Genomic DNA, 19,153 nt, shown 5'->3' with positions numbered 1-19,153 from the left:
TCTAATACCATTTTCAGACAATTAATCATCATGCATTAAGGCTCATACCTTCGTGGTCAAGCAGATAAACTGTGAATCCTAGAGGTTCCACTTAGTAGCTGTGTGACCTTGAGAGGTCATGTAACTCTTCTGAGTTTCATATCTTCATTTGAAAAGTGACGATATTTCGAGCTTCCCTTCCCCATCTCTCTGTTATTGCAGAGACAAAGGTATGCATTCCCTGAGGGTGCTAAGTTCCAAGCATTGTGCTTTCATCACAATATGTAATAAGGGTTTTGTTCACTTTTGTTTTTTTAACTCACATTTAATAAAGTTTTTGTTCAGTCGTTCCCTGCTGCCTAGTTTTCCAGTGAATATATTTGCTTTATTCTCCATTTACAGTCATTACCAACTTCAATGGCGTAAGTTTATATTAATCGCCTGCCTCTTTTGCTAATGTCCACACTTTAGCAAGTGTTGACAATAGTCTCCTCTACCAGTAAAGGTTCATCCAGGCAGCAGGTCCACGTGAAGGCCATTCAACCGAGCAATACATATTGTCCGCTCTAAGCAACAGTATGCACCAGACACTATCGTAGGTGCTAGAGACATAATGGTAAATAAAACATATGGCCTTTGTGTTAAAAAATGACAACTTAAATTTTGACTAGCAGACACCCTTAAAGAGTCTACTGTGTGAGTGGGGAATTCACAGATGTTTCATACATAATATTAACACCAAAAAAGAATGAAATTAAAGGGGGTCATTCTTGGCCCAATGATATGAATCTGTTATGAACCAAAGATTGTAATTAATTTAAATCTGTGTGCCTGAGGTTAGACAGAGAAAAAGAGAGAGTGAAAAAGAGAGAAAAAAAGACAATTGTGAATGGTTGCAATAAATGGTTGCAATAAAATAACAAAACTCAAGATTAGATAACTAAATGGAGTTAGAGGTTGAATTAGGACAAAGGAAGGCTCCTGATCACGTCCAGTTTCTTTCCATTAAATGACATCACTCCACCTGTTTGATTCTTAGTTCTTCACCTGCAATAAAAAAGCAAAACTCCTACATTTCATAATGACTATATTATGATAATCCATGAATTTATGAGGTCTATGACCCATACAGTGGATTATTATATAGCCATTAAAAAGCACATTGTAGCAGAGCACTGAATTACAATGAATTCTGTTCATTATGTATTGGTTGAAAAAAGATGGATATAAAATAATATGCCCCATTTATTTTTAATAAAAATAATGCATGCACAAAAACAGAAAATAGGAAAGATGCACACTAAAAATGTCAGCTCACCAGTGGAAGGTGGGTTTATTAGTCATTTTCACTTAAATCTAAATTTTCTAACTTACCAGGTAGTATATGGAAGTAAGAAAAAAAATACTTCTTAAAAATAAAACCAGGGCTTCCCTGGTGGCGCAACGGTTAAAGAATCCGCCTGCCAATGCAGGGGACATGGGTTCGAACCCTGGTCCGGGAAGATCCCACATGCCATGGAGTAACTAAGCCCGTGTGCCACAACTACTGAGCCTGTGCTCCAGAGCCTGCGAGCCACAACTACTGAGCCCACATGCCACAACTACTGAAGCCCACACACCTAGAGACTGTGTTCTGCAACAAGAGAAGCCACCGCAATGAGAAGCCCACGCACCGCAACGAAGTGTAGCTCCTGCTCGCCACAACTAGAGAAAGCCCACGTGCAGCGACAAAGACCCAACGCAGCCAAAAATAAATAAATAAATAAAATAAATTTATTTTAAAAAACATGTTTTTAAAAAAAAAAAGAAAGAAAGAAAATCAGGTGATGAGTATAAAGTCACACCAAACCCAGTTAGCAGTATAACTGAAATCAATTCTTTCCTTCATGGCCAATGTTACTGGGATAATCTTTTTATTTTGTCTATATTGTTGAATAGAACTTTTCAGACAATACGTTACCACAATGTTCAGGAAAGTTCCTTGTGAAAATGAGATTAAAACTTATTGCCTATGGAGCACAGGAGATTTTTAGGTCTGTAAAAGTCTTATGTGTAATACTATAAGGATGGATACATGTCATTATATATTTGTCAAAACCTACAGAACAACACAATGCATGAACTGTAATGTAACTAAGAAATAAATAAAGCCTCATCCCCCGACTTCCTTATATAAGTCCTCTGCTCCAGCCTGATGAATCTACTCACTCTGCCAAGAAACAGATGTGTTCCTCACCTGTCACTTAAAATATCATCGCCCTTATTCTGCTCTTCACTCTTAAAAACTTTAAGTTTTAAGGAGTTCCTTTGCCTTCAAGAAGGGGGCAAAGGGGGGTCTCATCGCATGGGGGTCTCTTCTCCACTGAACACCCAGCCGCCTTTCTGTTCATCATTTTGACACAATAGATACTGCTGCCTTGTAAATGATTTTGTACTCTTGTCTTCTGTGGCTATTCAACTTTGATATTGTTAGTTAATATTTAATGAAAATGTGACTATCCAGCTATGTAAACCCCAGAGCACCTCGCAATTTTCTAGGCAAAGAGAAAAGGGAATTATTGAAATTATTATCCCAAACTTTATATTAAAAACATAAATGAACTTAAGTCAAGCTTTTTCATGAAGGCTTCCAAAACTTTACAGATTCATAAACATTCCTCTCTCCTCTATACTCCTGAAGCCTTGGGATTCTATATCTCATAAGAACATACACAGACGGCAAGGGAGCATGACCCCTTCTATGTCCACATAGCAACAGCAGTAACTTCAGAGAAAATTTTGATCCTCATATCAATAGCCTAAAAAGTTTTGCTAGTCAAGCATCAGTATTCAGTATTCCTTAAATTCCAATATCCACTCTTCCCACTTGCAGTCTTTGACTCTTATGGTTGCCTTTCAACCGTTTCAAGAAATCCTAGCTTAAGGATTTGAATTCCAGCTTAAGGATTTGAATCCCAGCTCTATTTCATGTATCTGATTAATACTAATAAGAATCCTATAGTTACAGGGAAGAGGAGAGACCTGCTCATTGTTCTGAGCAAAACACACCAAAATTAATAAATAAACAAAAAAATTAAAAGAGTTGTTTGCAACATAATTGGACCTAAATGGAAACCATATGAGAAGAGAGAGGAAACAATAATCACTGCAGAAGTCTCCTGAAAGATAACTTTTGAAAAGTATAAACAAAATATCAGCAGTTTCCGTTATTCTGGCATTAAATTTTACCTAGTATAGGGAAAATATAATACTTTTTGTCAAAAGAACATCATTACAAAGGATGAAAAAAATATACTTCCAAATTTGATTTAGAAGTTTTTACCACTGTGTATAAAACATTCATATAGAAACACCTACAACTTAAATGAATTTAACTAAACTTTGGGGAGGTCTTAATGATAATAGCTGCACTTGACCACAGTCTCAGATTGTCCAGATGCCAAAATGTTTTCCCCCGAAGAATAAGAGTGGCCATAGACTTCTTAACTCTAGTAATACTGAGGCTTTTTTTTTTTAAACTCCAGTTTAAACTTTCTTTTGTCAACTGCCGTTGAAATCTACTGACACTCTCAGACCACACTGGACTATGTGAGGTGTTTAAGAAATCGAATCCTGTAATGATGCTGATGGTGACAACAAGAATAGCTGTCGTAGGTGTCAACTGTTTGTCTACCTGACCTCCTTTCTCCTTTGTTCCAGGAAATCCACCACATCTCTTCTGAGAACCGTTCTCCTCACCCACCACACTAAGTGGTCCTAGTGAGAGCTGCGAATTGCAGTCTCACAAGCCTTTTGCCAAAGGGTGAGCAAGGGATCCAACCTGCCTTCGTTGGTCAAAATCCTTCCCCTTTTCCAGTTTTATGAGGTATAATCGAAAACTAAAATTTTAAGATATTTAAAGCATAGAATATGATGATTTGATATACGTACACATTGTGACAGGATTCCCCCATTGAACGAACTAATACATCTGTCACCTCACATATTCACTCCTTTCTTTTGTTGGGTGAGAACACTTAAGTTCTACTCTCTTAGCAAATTACACTGTAGTCACCTGGACTTTTGAATTGAAACTAAGGGGAAAGAGAAATGGCCTCTCTGGTGGTAAAGCTGGGAAGAGCCAACAGCTCTGGGTTCATGTGCACCCCACAGAATGTGGAAACCTCTTCAGCAGAACTAAATGAGGTTGAAATATAGAAACAGGAGAGGTGGAGGGAGGGCCTGATGCAATCTCCCAAGTGGATGAAGAAGGGTGGCTTTTACTTTTACTTTTGACTGAAAGAATCAGGATTCTTACAATACAATACAATAACTACGATAACTACCATGTCGTGAGGCTGACTTGGTGCCAGAAACCGGGCTAAGTTCTTTATCCACATTAATTTACTTAATCCTTATAACTACTCTATTAACCAGGCATTATTATTCTCATATTATAGAAAAAGAAACTGAGACTCAGAGAGAATACTTTACCCAAAATTACACATTTAGTTAATTGCATAATTAGAAGTATTTTAACCTGCCTGACCTAAAAGTCCAAGCTCATTTTCATTGTAGAAATCTATTGCCCTCCTCCCTTCCTAACTCACATGTCTTTTCCTAGCATGGAGACAATAGCCAATCTGAGATTAACACCCACTAGTTCATTGGACCAGAAGGAATCATCTTCTTTTGGAGACTACAAAAGTGATCCTGAACTCCTGCTAATAAATGAATAAGGCCACCAGCTCTATGTTCTAATATTTGAGCTAAATTTTTGGAGTATAATAATGAGGTTTGATTAATGAGCCAAAAAATTAGAGTAGTTTTTGAAATTAAATTCAAGATTCTAATGTATTAGACAAGATGTCATTGAGTCAACAGGCTCAACAAGTTCTGATTTCCAGAAAAGATACATCAATCCAGTGTAGCAGGCATTTATTGGAACTCTTCTCTATGTTCTGTTGTGTACTAGATGCTAAGTAATACACCAAATCAATAAAAAACACAATATTTTCCTCTCCTATAGAAGCTGCTTGGAAGAACAGGAAATACATACCTGAAGCAGTTCAGTACCAATCACTAAGAAGCACATTTTTATTAAAATTATAAATCAGAAAATCACATGGAATAGTGATTCAGACAGTGGGAAAATCATTGTGTGCTGGAGGGGAGATTGAATGTCTTGTAGGAGATGTGATGGAATATTTAAGGATCAGTAGGAAGTGTAAAGGTAGAGAGGAGAGGCAAGGGTACTTTTGACCCCCTAATTGTATATATCAAATATTTAGGAAGCCAGTACAGAAGCTGTTATAGAGAACCATGTGGAAGTGCCAAAGTGAGAATGTAGCAGAAAGGAGACAAACAAGAAATATTCCAAACAAAGTGTATCCATAAAGCAGCTACTGTGGAAAATAGTATGGAGGTTCCTTAAAAACTAAAAATAGAGTTACCATATGATCCAGCAATCCCACTCCCAGGCATATATCCAGAAAAGACAAAAGTTCTAATTTGAAAAGATACATGCACTCCAATGTTCATGGCAGCACTGTTTACAATAGCCAAGACATGGAAACAACCCAAGTGTTCACTGACAGATGAATGGATAAAGAAGGTGTGGTATATATACACAATGGACTATTACTCAGCCATAAAAAAAATAATGAAGTAATGCCATTTGCAGCAACATGGATGGACCTAGAGATTATCATACTAAGTGAAGTCAGAGAAAGACAAATATTATATGATATCACTTATATGTGAAATCTAAAAAATAATACAAATGAACTTATTTACAAAATAGAAACAGATGTAGAAAACAAACTTATGGTTACCGAAGGGGAAGGGGGGTGGGATAAATTGGCAACATGAGATTAACAGATGCATACTACCATATATAAAATAAACAACAAGGATTTACTGTATAGCACAGGGAACTACATTCAATATCTTGTAATAAACTATAATGAAAAAGAACAGGAAAAAAACCAAAGTATATCTGTAGAATACCATCATTGATTGGATATGGGAGATAATAAAATAGATATCATCAATGATAACCTTAGAATTAAAAGCCTAGGTCCTGGAAAAAGTTGAGATGAGAAATTATTTGTTCTTCAGGTCAGAGTTATTTTCTTATAAGTAACAGAATAAGTTAATAAACCACTTAAGAAACAGAAAAATATCAGGACAAAGAGGCCGGCCAATGCTTTACACACTTTCTTTAAAAAGTAAATGAGATACGAAATAAGAAAAAAATGAGAGCCTTTGAGAAAGGTTCCCCATAAGCCTACTCTTTTCTCTGTTGTCCTCACTCACTAAATTATACCACTCTTCACCCAGTTGCTCAAGTCAGTGACCTTTGAACTCGTCCCTTTTGCCCAGCGCACCAGCAAATCATGTTGGCTCTTCTTCAACATCTATTTAACCACTTCTTTCCTCTTCCATCATCCTACCCCAATCTAAGCCATCAGCATGTGTCACCTGAAATATTGCAATGTTATTGCAATGTTTTTTTAATTTAATTAAATTAATTTATTTTTTATACAGCAGGTTCTTATTAGTTATCTGTTTTATACATATTAGTGTATATATGTCAATCCCAATCTCCAAATTCATCCCACCACCACCTGCCCCCCTCGCTTTCCCCCCGTGGTGTCCATACGTTTGTTCTCTACATCTGTGTCTCTGTTTCTGCCTTGCAAACTGGTTCCATCTGTACCATTTTTCTAGATTCCACATATATGTATTAATCTACAATATTTGTTTTTCTCCTTCTGACTTACTTCACTCTGTATCACAGTCTCTAAGTCCATCCACATCTCTACAAATGACCCAATTTCGTTCCTTTTAATGGCTGAGTAATATTTCACTGTATATATGTACCACATCTTCTTTATCCATTTGTCTGTCGATAGGCATTTAGGTTGCTTCCATGACCTGGCTATTGTAAATAGTGCTGCAGTGAACATTGGCAAAGCTACAGTAATCAAGACGATATGGTACTGGCACAAAAACAGAAATACAGATCAATGGAACAGGATAGAAAGCCCAGAGATAAACCCACACACCTATGGTCAACTAATCTATGACAAAGGAGGCAAGGATATACAACGGAGAAAAGACAGTCTCTTCAATAAGTGGTGCTGGGAAAACTGGACAGCTACATGTAGAAGAATGAAATTAGAACACTCCCTAACACCGTACACAAAAATAAACTCAAAATGGATTAAAGACCTAAATGTAAGACCGGACACTATAAAACTCTTAGAGGAAAACATAGGAAGAACACTCTGATATAAATCACAGCAAGATCTTTTTTGACCCACCTCCTAGAGCAATGGAAATAAAAAAAATAAACAAATGGGACCTAATGAAACTTAAAAGCTTTTGCACAGCAAAGGAAACTGTAAACAAGATGAAAAGACAACCTCAAATTGTGAGAAAATATTTGCAAATGAATCAACAGACAAAGGATTAATCTCCAAAATATATAAACAGCTCATGCAGCTCAATATTAAAAAAACAAAAAATCCAATCCAATCCAAAAATGGGCGGAAGACCTAAATAGACATTTCTCCAAAGAAGACATACAGATGGCCAAGAGGCACATGAAAAGCTGCTCAACATCACTAATCATTAGAGAAATGCAAATCAAAACTACAATGCGGTACCACCTCACACGGGTTAGAATGGGCATCATTAGAAAATCTACAAACAATAAATGCTGGAGAGGGTGTGGAGAAACGGGAACCCTCCTGCACTGTTGGTGGGAATGTAAATTGATACAGCCACTATGGAGAACAGTATGGAGGTTCCTCAAAAAACTAAAAATAGAACTACCACATGACCCAGCAATCCCACTACTGGGCATATACCTAGAGAAAACCATAATTCAAAAAGACAAATATTGCAATGTTTTAACAGTTAATCTCTCTGCTTCCACCTTTGTCCTCCTAACAGTCAATTGCCCATACAGCGTAAATCAGATTCAAACATAAATTGGACCATATCCTGTTTAAAATCTTCCCAGACCAGGATAAAATCTGAAAACTTTATCATAGGATTGAAAAAGTAACAATTTAACTTCAAAGAGCACATGGTCTCCCTAAAAAGACTCACAGTAAAACATACTTAATGGATAAAAAACGAATTTCTTTTCATCTAGGTATAACCTCCTTTGACTTATCTGTAATCCAAAAATCCAACATTTTTATTCATCAGTCTCCCCAAAAGTCAACTGAAGCAAGCAACAGCAAAGAGTAATTTAATTTAGAGAGAAATTGATATAATAATATATAACAAAAGAAACTAATTTTTTTTTCAAATATCTGGCTAAGCTTACTTTGGTTGGTAGTGTAAGAAATGAGCCTAAGTTTATAAAGTTAAAGTTTATAAAGTCTAAGTTTATAGAATGAAAATTTTCCTCTGAAGATTTCACTGTAACATCCTTCATAAAATAAATACATTATATACAAATAAATTCAGATCAACAATTCTGGTAGAAAGAATTCTTGGTGAAAGTTCATAAAGGGGTCCAAGTAAAATCTGTCCCCATAACAGTATATTAGAAAGACTTACTAAACTGGCTTTTGATGGAAGAAAGACTGTAGATCAATGTTTAAAGAAACAGTTTGAATAAGGTCTGTAGTTCGGTTAATACTGTATTAATATCAACTTGCTGGATTTGATAAAGTCTGTGGTTATGTAAGATACCACCAGGTAATGCCAAGTCAAGGGTACATGGGCACTCTGTACTATTTTTGCAACTTCTTGTGAGTCTTAAATTATGTTACAAATTTTTAAAAGGTTAAAAAAAGAAATTATCCATAAAATGAATACACTGTGATAATTATGTATCATTCATATAAACTCATTAAAGTACTCCTCATCAGGACTGATACTAAATAATTTTGGTTTTAATATGATTTTGTTTTTAATATTTGCAGTATGTAGAACACAAACAGTGGAATCAGACCCACTGTGGTAAAAATTCAGCCTCAGGAATTCTAGCTGTATGACCTTGGAAATTTTACTTACCTTCTCCAGCCTCAGTTTTTATATCTGTAAAATGAAGATAATAATACCTAACTTATAGCACTGAGAGATTTAAGTGAGATAATGTATATAAAATGCTTGGTAGATGCCTGACACAGAGTGAGCCCACATGATAAGAACTCAGTAAGTGGCAGCTAGTTAATTACTATCGATAGTTTTAATTAATAAAATTGAGTTTCTTTCAAAATAGCCTGTAGCTCAGATTCTGAATGAGGTTTTTAACACATTCTTATAAGAAAAATCCATTCATATGGCTCCTGCCAAATTCCAACTTGCTAACCTGATAATAATGAAAGGTTCTTATTGATCCCTGTTGGAAATGCCTCCCTCACAAATCCTTTTGGGGATCAGAAAAGCACTTCAAACTCAACCTGACCAAATCTGAACTCATAATCTTTTCCCACAAATTTAGTCCTCCTCTAGTGAATGGTGCCACCATCCATCTACGTAAACCAGAACCAAGAAAGCACCTCACACCCGATTCATCCAAGAGATTCTATCTCCTGTCTACATATCTGCCCACTTCTCTCCATTGCCACTTCAGCTCCTGACCACAAGTTACACTATCTCTTGCTTGCACCTCCTAAGTGATATCCCTAGATCCATTTTTGACTCCTCCTATAGTCTGCATTATAGCTAGAAAGACTTTTTTTTTTAAACTTCCATCCCTTTTTTTTTTTTTTTAATTTTTACTTATTTATTTATTTATTTATGGCTGTGTTGGGTCTTCATTTCTGTGCGAGGGCCTTCTCTAGTTGCCGCAAGTGGGGGCCACTCTTCATCGCGGTGCGTGGGCCTCTCACTATCGCGGCCTCTCTTGTTGCAGAGCACAGGCTCCAGACGCGCAGGCTCAGTAGTTGTGGCTCATGGGCCTAGCTGCTCCGCGGCATGTGGGATCTTCCCAGACCAGGGCTCGAACCCGTGTCCCCTGCATTGGCAGGCAGATTCTCAACCACTGCGCCACCAGGGAAGCCCCAGATTATTTTTTAAGATATAAAAATGTGATTATCGGTGCTACCTCCCACCCATATTACCCCCTTAGAAACCTAAAACAGCTGCACAATGTTCAGGAGGCCAAACACTAAAATTCTTGACATCACCAATGAATATGGCCCTGACCCATAACTACCCCTTGGAACCCTATCATCATGGCTTGGTCTGTTCTCTCTTTGTCAGCCATCCTGGCATTCTTTCAAGTCCCTCGTGTTCTCCATTCTTTCTCCCAGCACAGAATCACCTCATGGGTCTCTGTTTCTCAATCACCTGTGCTGTGTCCTCCTCTATCAACTTCTAAAAAATTAGACTGTCCCCAATCTCATTTCCAGGCTCCAGTTTTCTCCTCTACCTATTGATAGTCTTCTTATCAATAACGTCATCCACTTCCAGGATGACTCCCTGCCATTGTCTCCCTGAGCCCTAAGTTATGTGTTAAATTACCTTCTTCACATCTCTACTTGGTGTCTCCAACTCAGCACATCCCTACTATCGTCCACCCTGACAAGCCTGTTCCTCTCCCAGTCTCCCCATCTCAGTGTGTGCTTCCACCACCCACCAGGTTGGTCAATCAAAAACCTGAAGGACTCCCCTCACCTCAACATTCAATTCATGAGCAAGTCCAGACAGAATCATTTCTTCTCTCGATCTCCACTGCCTCTAGTCCTAGCCATTACAATTTTTGACCTTGACTGACCTCCTGATACCCCAGCTTCTGCTCTTGTCTCCATGATCCATCATCTACATAGCAGCCAGAGTGATTTTCAAAACCTAAATCAGACTCCACCAATTCCCCTGCATAAAACCTTTCAGTGATTTTCCCTTTGACCTCTCACACCTAAACAAGGTACCATGTGACTTGGCATCTGTCATGTCATGCAACTCTACCTACTGCTCACTCTGGTCCAGCTAGAGTGACCACCTTTCTGTTCCCCGAGCCCCAAAGGCCACCTCAGAGACACAGCTGGATGTCCGTCCTTCACTGAGAACTCTTGTCCGTTCTCACCAAACAGGAGGATCCCTCCTACCATTCATATCTCAGCTTAAATTTCCCTTCTCCAGAAAGATCTTCGTTGTCCATTCAATATAAAAGGGTACACCTCATACCCCCCCCGCCCCAGCTATCTTGGATCATACCACCCTATTTATTTCCTTTTTTTTTTTTTTTTAACATCTTTACTGGAGTATAATTGCTTTACAATGGTGTGTTAGTTTCTGCTTTATAACAAAGTGAATCAGTTATACATATACATACATCCCCATATCTCTTCCCTCTTGTGTCTCCCTCCCTCCCACCCTCCCTATCCCACCCCTCTAGGTGGTCACAAAGCACTGAGCTGATCTCCCTGTGCTATGTGGCTGCTTCCCACTAGCTATCTGTTTTCCATTTGGTAGTGTATATATGTCCATGCCACTCTCTCACTTTGTCCCAGCTTACCCTTCCCCCTCCCCGTATCCTCAAGTCTATTCTCTAGTAGGTCTGTGTCTTTATTCCCGTCTTGCCCCTAGGTTCCTCAGGACCCTTTTTTTTTTTTGATTCCACATATATGTGTTAGCATACGGTATTTGTTTTTCTCTTTCTGACTTACTTCACTCTGTATGACAGACTCTAGGTCCATCCACCTCACTACAAATAACTCAATTTCGTTTCTCTTTATGGCTGAGTAATATTCCATTGTATATATGTGCCACATCTTCTTTATCCATTCATCTGTCAATGGACACTTAGGTTGCTTCCATGTCTTGGCTATTGTAAATAGAGCTGCAATGAACATTTTGGTACATGACTCTTTTTGAATTATGGGTTTCTCAGGGTATATGCCCAGTAGTGGGATTGCTGGGTCATATGGTAGTTCTATTTATAGAAGAAAGAGTATCCTTATAGTCTTAATTTACTGTTTATTCCAAGAATGCAAACTGAATTTTACTAAATGCATTTCTGTTTTGTATCAAACTGAACACGTTCTTAGTCTTTATATTTTTTGTTTAGGTAAATTATATTAATTAATTATTTCATTTTGAACCATCCTTCTTTACTTGAATAAATCACACTCTTTTTTAAAAAAATAAATTACTGGATTTCATTTGTTGCTGTTTTATTTAGGGTATGACTTGGATGTTGCCTCAGTTTTCTTTTTTTGAGTTACCTTTAGCAGCTGTTTTATAAATTACCTTATGCTTGCTTGCTAAAACAAATTGGAAAGCTTCAAATATTTTCCTATGCTATGGAATAGATTGTACAACACAATAAATGTCTGATGACTAAATTAATGGCTAGAAAAACGACATAAATTTACTTGAGCCAAATGTATTCTTGGGAATAAATTTGTGAAAACTTTATGTCTTGCTGTTATTGGTTCTTTCAGTTTTATTCTTCTTTAGCCGATTATGATCATTTATATTTCTTTTTTTAAAATTTATTCATTTATTTATTTATTTTTGGCAGTGTTGGGTCTTTGTTGTTGTGCGCGGGCTTTCTCTAGTTGTGGCGAGTGGGGGCTCCTCTTTGTTGCGGTGCATTGGCTTTTCATTGCGGTGGCTTCTCTTGTTGTGGAGCATGGGTTCTAGGCATGTGGGCTTCAGTAGTTGTGGCACGTGGGCTCAGTAGTTGTGGCTCACGGGCTCTAGAGTACAGGCTCAGTAGTTGTGGTGCACAGGCTTAGTTGCTCCGTGGCATGTGGGATCTTTCTGGACCAGGGCTCGAACCCATGTCCCCTGCATTGGCAGGTGGATTCTTAACCACTGCACCACCAGGGAAGTCCCAATCATTTATATTTCTATATATAATTTTTTAATTTCAGAATGACACTATATAGATATACACATTTTTAGATTACAATTTTAATCTCTTTGATATCTATTATAGTTGAATCCCCATTTCTGAATTACATTTTGTTTTCTTTGTATGGTTAGTTATTAGAGATTAAACCAGTACCTCTAAAAAAAAAATCAAGTCTATTAATTTCCTACTTTGTAATCCATCAATTTCTGCCTTTATCAGGTATGGATTGATTTCATTAGATTTGTTGGTTATTTTGTTTCTGATTTCTTACATTGACAACTTAGTTTATTTTGTACTTTCGTATTCAGCAATGAAAGCATTTAATGTGATGACACATATGGCCATCTCTCATGTAATACTCTCATTACTGTTATTTTCCAAGTAGTCTATTGATAAAGGTTTGCTCTCCTCTTAGATACAAAAGTTATGTAGGAGAGGGTTTATCTTTTTTTTCTTCCATCTTGCAAGACATTAAGGTTGTTGGCTAAAATTTTGTTTTAATCTCCATGTTTATTTTATTGTGATTATATTGTATCAATATATAATTTCTGTTTATTAAAATTTATTAAGGTTTTTAATTACATATATTGGAGCAAAGATATATTATACATATATACAAATTAAATTGCATTTACTATATTGGTTATATTTCTTAATATTTTCTTTATAATTTTAATCTAAAGGTTAAAAACTGAAAGAGGTAAGTAAATTTCATGACTTTCATTACTATTTTTGTTCCTGTTAATTTCCTCTCATATTTTTTACAGATTTACCTTATTTATTTCTATATTATGTTATCTGGTATAAAACTTTCCTTACTACTGGGGTCTCACTGAAGACTGAAACCTTTATTAATATAAAATGTATTTATTTTGATTTTTTACTTTTCTTGTGAATAATTTTGAAGTTCTTGCTTCCATTTTATTTTTATTTTAAGGATTCATTTTGTCCAATATTTAACTAAACATTTTTCTGAACTGGTTTGTTTTCCTCTGATAAAAAAAGTTATGATTACATTTTTATTCATTACTAATTTTTTTTCTATATAAGATCATTTTTAACAAGCATATTTTCTTTTTATAATTGGCAGATTTATTCTTAGTTTCTTACTTTTATTGTCATTTTGTACCTTTTTTGTTGTTTTAGTTCTCTTACTATTTCATGGTCTTCTCTGTATTTCACCCTTTATTTTATAGTTTCTTTCATTCTTTTTTCTCTCTGGTGATTTGGAAGGTATATGACCTATTTTAAATTCTGTTAGAATTAACTCATATTTACATATTTACTTCCTATGGCTCTTTATGCTCCATCTCCAGTTTCCTGTGGCTATAGTCCCCAATTGCAAACCTAGATTTTTATTTGAGAATTATAACCTGTGATGGTTAGTTTATGTGTCAACTTGGTTAGGCTATAGTAGCCAGGTATCAATCAAACAGGAAGCTTAGTGTTGCTGTGAAGGTATTTTGCAAATGTGGTTAACATCTACAATCAGGTGACTTTAAGTGAAGGAGATGGCCCTCGATAATGTGGGTGAGCCTCATCAATCAGTTGGAAGACCTTAATAGCAAAATTGAAGTTTCCCTGAAAAAGAAGAAATTCTACTTCAAGATTACAGTATCAGATACTGCTCAAGTCTTTGCATCCTGCCAGCCTGCCCTACAAAATTTTGAACTTATAGCTCTCCTAAGCATATGAGCTAATTCCTTGAAACATATCTCTTTATATATAATATATACTGTATATAATATATATACACACATACATATATAACCTACTATTATATATATTTTATAGAAACAGAACCCTGACTAATACATTAACTTTCAGATTTTATGTAGTTTCTTTTATAAGAGCAATTAGAATTTGTCTTATTTTAATAACCATAGTTATAGTATTATATTTAACTTATTCCAATGCTTGCCTTTGATATCTATACTTTATCTACCTTTATACAATTCCTGAATTTTATTTGTATTCTTAAATTTTAGACTCAGTTTAATCTCTTTATTATAACACATTTTTGAATTTTTTTCAGTTCTTGCAAAGCAAAAGAAATCTTTTGTTTGCATTCACATGTGAACAGCATTTTAGCAGGGTCTATGTTTACAAGCCAAGCCTTTGCTTATAAACTTTTTTCCCCTAAACATTTATAGATTTTGCACCACTATCTTCCTACATTTGATGTTGTAGAAAATTCTAATGTTATCAAGCTTTATGTCCCTGTTTTTCTTTTACTTTTTCACTTTTTTTCTTGTACTGTGAGGATATGTATCTATCATTATTCTCGATGTTATTCAAATTAAATAGAAATAATCCCAGGTTTGTTATGTGTATTTTAGTTAAGATTTAATTATTCTTTGTGTTGTCATTATTCTGGACTCATTAAAAAGAGCAGTTATCAAAATGCGCTTTGTATTTTCTGTTCTCTATTTCTAATACCTTCTCTCTTATTATTTTTATCTCTTGATTTTGTCTTCTTCATTCATGTAGACTCCATCAATTTCTTCATGTTGCCTGCTCACTTTGACGCAGTGGTGATTTCATTCTTTACTGCCTCCAATGCATTATTAAATTCTATTACTGCAATTTAAATTCCGTAAGATTCTTTATATGCTTCATCTCACCCTTATTTTATTTCTGTCTATCTCTTCACCAGCTATCATTTCTATTCAGACATTGTGGTCCCTCCTTATATTTCATCTATTATCTCATAGAATTCATATTTTTAAAGATTTATTGACAGCAGAAAACATGTATGATCTAAAATTTACTCCTTAAATAAATTATATCCCCCCTGCCTTTAGCTTGTTTTGTTCTTCTTCCATTATGTTACAGAGAATATTTTAAATTCCTTCTAGCCTTTTATTTTTCTATTTATTCATTCTTGAATTATGATCCTTAACCTAAAATTTAATTTCATATTGTAACAAAACCTCCAGCAGAAGCAAACCCAACCAAAAACTACATCCCTAAGTTACTCTCATTCCTTACCTCTCATTGCCTGAGGCAATGTCAGCCCCAAGATGTGTCCAGGATTTCTTAGGATAAGCACTATGAAGCTGAACTTTCCCAAACACCCCTGAAAATAAAAGGAGCAACAGTTGGATAGGAAAATCCTTCCAAGAAATTAAGGCCACATAAGCAAAACTCATTAGAGAGCTTATTGTGCAAGATACATGACATAGAAACTATATATGAAGATGTCCACCTTATCAGAAAAAGAACACTTAACATCTCACTTGGCTATGAAACATTTTTATTCTCTCAAAAGCTATAGAGAAATGAATGCTACACCACATCTAGTAATCCAAGAGCTGGGAAATAGACCACTCTAATGGTCTATTCCCAGCTAACTAGTTAGATTTCTACCAGTAAGTGACTCCAAACCATTTGCAATTCTGTTGGAAGTTAACTGGTTTTGATATTTTGGGTTATACAGTAGACTTTCCAAAGGCAAGGTAATTTTGTTTCCTGAGGAAAGAGATTTGCTGCTATTAGCTTTGTTTTCCATAGCTGGACCTCAGATATTTTTGTATTACAGATATCAAAGGATAAATCTCTAGCTCCTTTGTTCAAAATATAATTTATTTCAGACTCATAAATTAAAGTCCTACCAGGGACATGCTTGATGCAGTCCAGTTTTATTCCTTCAGGTCTTTCCTCTTACACATTTTATTGCCATTTAAAATCACATGAAGCAAAATTCCTCATATTCTAGTGGTCTAAACATGTTTTGAGCATGAACCCAAGCAGTAACAAAATTATGATCATGCACACCTAACACATGTCTGTTTGTAGATAAATAACCATATATACAAATGAATATATTCATACATGTTTGAATAAAAGTTCTAATATTTTCTTCCTGTACCCAAATGGATTGATTGTCTTCATACCCCTGGATTAGTGCACCCCCATTTTATTGCAAATCACTAATCTTGAAATCTAAAGATTTCACAAATTTTAGCAGAAAATGTATAAGGGAAGTAAAAACCAGTAAGGTACAAATAATATGCCTTGGGTTTTCATCCAATGTGAACTAAAAAAGCTCAGTTAATTAGAAGCCAACCAAGTGTTTAAGTCAACATCCATAATTTTACCATACTCCAATTCAGCAAAAATTCAGAAGATAATAAAACTAAAATAAGGATTAGTGGAAATGGAAAAAACACTCCCACTTTTAGAACATGACCTGGAATCAATCTTTCACAATAATAATATCATCATCATCATCAAAAAATTAATCACTATTAGCTAAGTAAGCTAGACAGGAGAGTAACATGGAATAATTTAGAGAAATTTCCAACTACAAAGATTTTAACAAAAACCAGTTTATTTTCTTTAATTTACCAGAAAGCAGATTTCTTGATCATTCCCAATCACCAAAGGTTAACTGTAAAATGACACCATTTCTTAATTGTTTCAAGGAGATTATAATACTTGAAGAGATTAAAATATGTTATTTGCTTATGATGTCACCAAATTTTAAGCATGCAGTGACAAACATTTCATTCCTTTTTCAATTTAGTATCAGAGAAATTTTTAGAAACACTTGTTTGGCAATACAGCTGGCATTGGGGATCAAGACAGGCACCCTCATATGCTCCTAACACAAAGTCTAGTTCAACATGGCACTCCCTGGAACAGAGTGGACACCACAGGCAAAAAGAGTCCATGTTCCTGCTGTGATCCATCTAGTTTGTCAACTTGAAAAAAGTAAAATATTCCTTAACCTCATATTCTTAAAAAGATAAAATAAATAGCATATATGAAAAATCATTTGAAAACAATAAAGCACTATCAAAGTATTATATGGCAATGGCTATACTTTATGAGACTAGGTTACCAAACTTCAAAACATCCTAACATGATTGTTTTTACTGAGTCACTGAAATCTCATAAAATTAGGATTACCATACAAAGAAAATTTTAAAATGCTAGAAATCTATAAAAAGCCTCTTATACCTTTCTCTTAAAAGTAAGTTATTGCGTGGCCCTTACATCATAGTTATACAAGTCCAGTCCTAGTTTCTGTGCTCTTCTGTGCTTTAAAACAGGATTTGAATTGGGAGATTGGGATTAACATGTATACACTGATGTGTATAAAATGGATGACTAATAAGAAATAAATACATAAATAAACATTAAAATAAAATAAAATAAAACAGGATTTGGTATTGTGGCAGTATCAAAGGAAGAAACTGCCAACAGTAAATGTTTCTTTGTAATCTATAGATCTATCAGTTTAAAAAATATATCAATAACCACATAGTATTTAAGTTGATAACACAGACTCTTCATCCAGCCTTTGGTGTGTGACCAATCTGGATATGAATCTAAGTTCTGACAGTATAAAACTGTGTGGCTTTCTGCATATTGTTCATCATCTCTGAGTCTTAGTTTTGACATCTGTAAAATGTATACTCCTTACAGGAGAGCTGGTAAGTGAAATAATAAATTCTCTAGAAGAGTGTCTGGAATTTAGTAGGTGTTCCATGAATGGTACTTCCCTATCAGAAATACACACACATTTCATTTTTAATAAAAACTGCATTATATTCTTACCAATTGTTCCTGGGTCAATACGAATTCCGATGAAACGGTCACAAAAGACTCCCTCTGAAGCTCTAAGGAGAATCAGAAGCTTTTTTTCTTTTTCTAAGGGATTTTCTAAAGTACCTGTTTACAAGAAAAGTATATCATGTAAATTAATTTGAAATTTAAGGAGGGAGAGGGAAATTGTGATGTAATTTTGAGAATGCAAAGTAGATGCTATAAAGTAGACTAGATGGAGAAATCCAGTGTTCATAGATGAAAAAAGAAAAGGTGGAAAAATGAGATGCAGTAAACTTCTCTGAGGGAGATTGGATTACTGTTCAGCAAATATTCACTCTTCTTAGGGCACAGTATCCTTTCCTGACCTACTAATATTGAGCCTGGACACATGACTTGTTTGGCCCAATGAAATTCAGGTAGAAGTGACAGTAATGCCAATTCCAAGTTGATGCTTTAAGATGCTTGGCAAGTTTCACCAGATGACTTGCAATAATGTTCCCTGCCATGAAAGGAGAATTCCTTCAATAACCTCTAGGACCTGGATGAAGAGACGTACACAGCAGACCCGAATAGAACCCATGAGCTGGAATCAAGTCAAACCAAGTCTGGCATCAATATTTGTTGTTGTGAGCCACTGAGACTTGGTGATTCTTTGTTACACAACATTATTACAGCAAAACCTGATTGATACACTGTCTACGGCTGGATCCCCACATTGCTCTACATGCATTTTAGCATTTAATCTTCACAACACATCTGAGAAGTAAATATGATTCTTATCTCAGTGTTAAATATTCATACAGAATG

The 19,153-nt window shown here is 35.5% G+C and overlaps 1 protein-coding gene across 18 annotated transcripts in view; it reads right to left on the bottom strand.

Moving 5' to 3' along the window:
* PKHD1 (PKHD1 ciliary IPT domain containing fibrocystin/polyductin) overlaps positions 1 to 19,153 on the bottom strand; it is a 471,129-nt gene that overhangs the window by 160,579 nt on the left and 291,397 nt on the right. For all 18 annotated transcript variants that reach the window (XM_059938510.1, XM_059938512.1, XM_059938518.1 and 15 more), the window contains 2 exons: positions 18,356 to 18,469; positions 15,782 to 15,869 (listed from right to left, as the gene is read on the bottom strand). In XM_059938510.1, coding sequence (XP_059794493.1) covers positions 15,782 to 15,869; positions 18,356 to 18,469 — 202 coding nt within the window. The remainder of the gene's footprint in view (positions 1 to 15,781; positions 15,870 to 18,355; positions 18,470 to 19,153) is intronic.

This window comes from Balaenoptera ricei, chromosome 11, assembly GCF_028023285.1.
Source record: "Balaenoptera ricei isolate mBalRic1 chromosome 11, mBalRic1.hap2, whole genome shotgun sequence".
In the NCBI taxonomy this organism is placed as follows: Eukaryota; Metazoa; Chordata; class Mammalia; order Artiodactyla; family Balaenopteridae; genus Balaenoptera; species Balaenoptera ricei.
The sequence above is the reverse complement of the archived record's forward strand: the minus strand, read 5'-3'. Positions and strand labels throughout refer to the sequence as shown.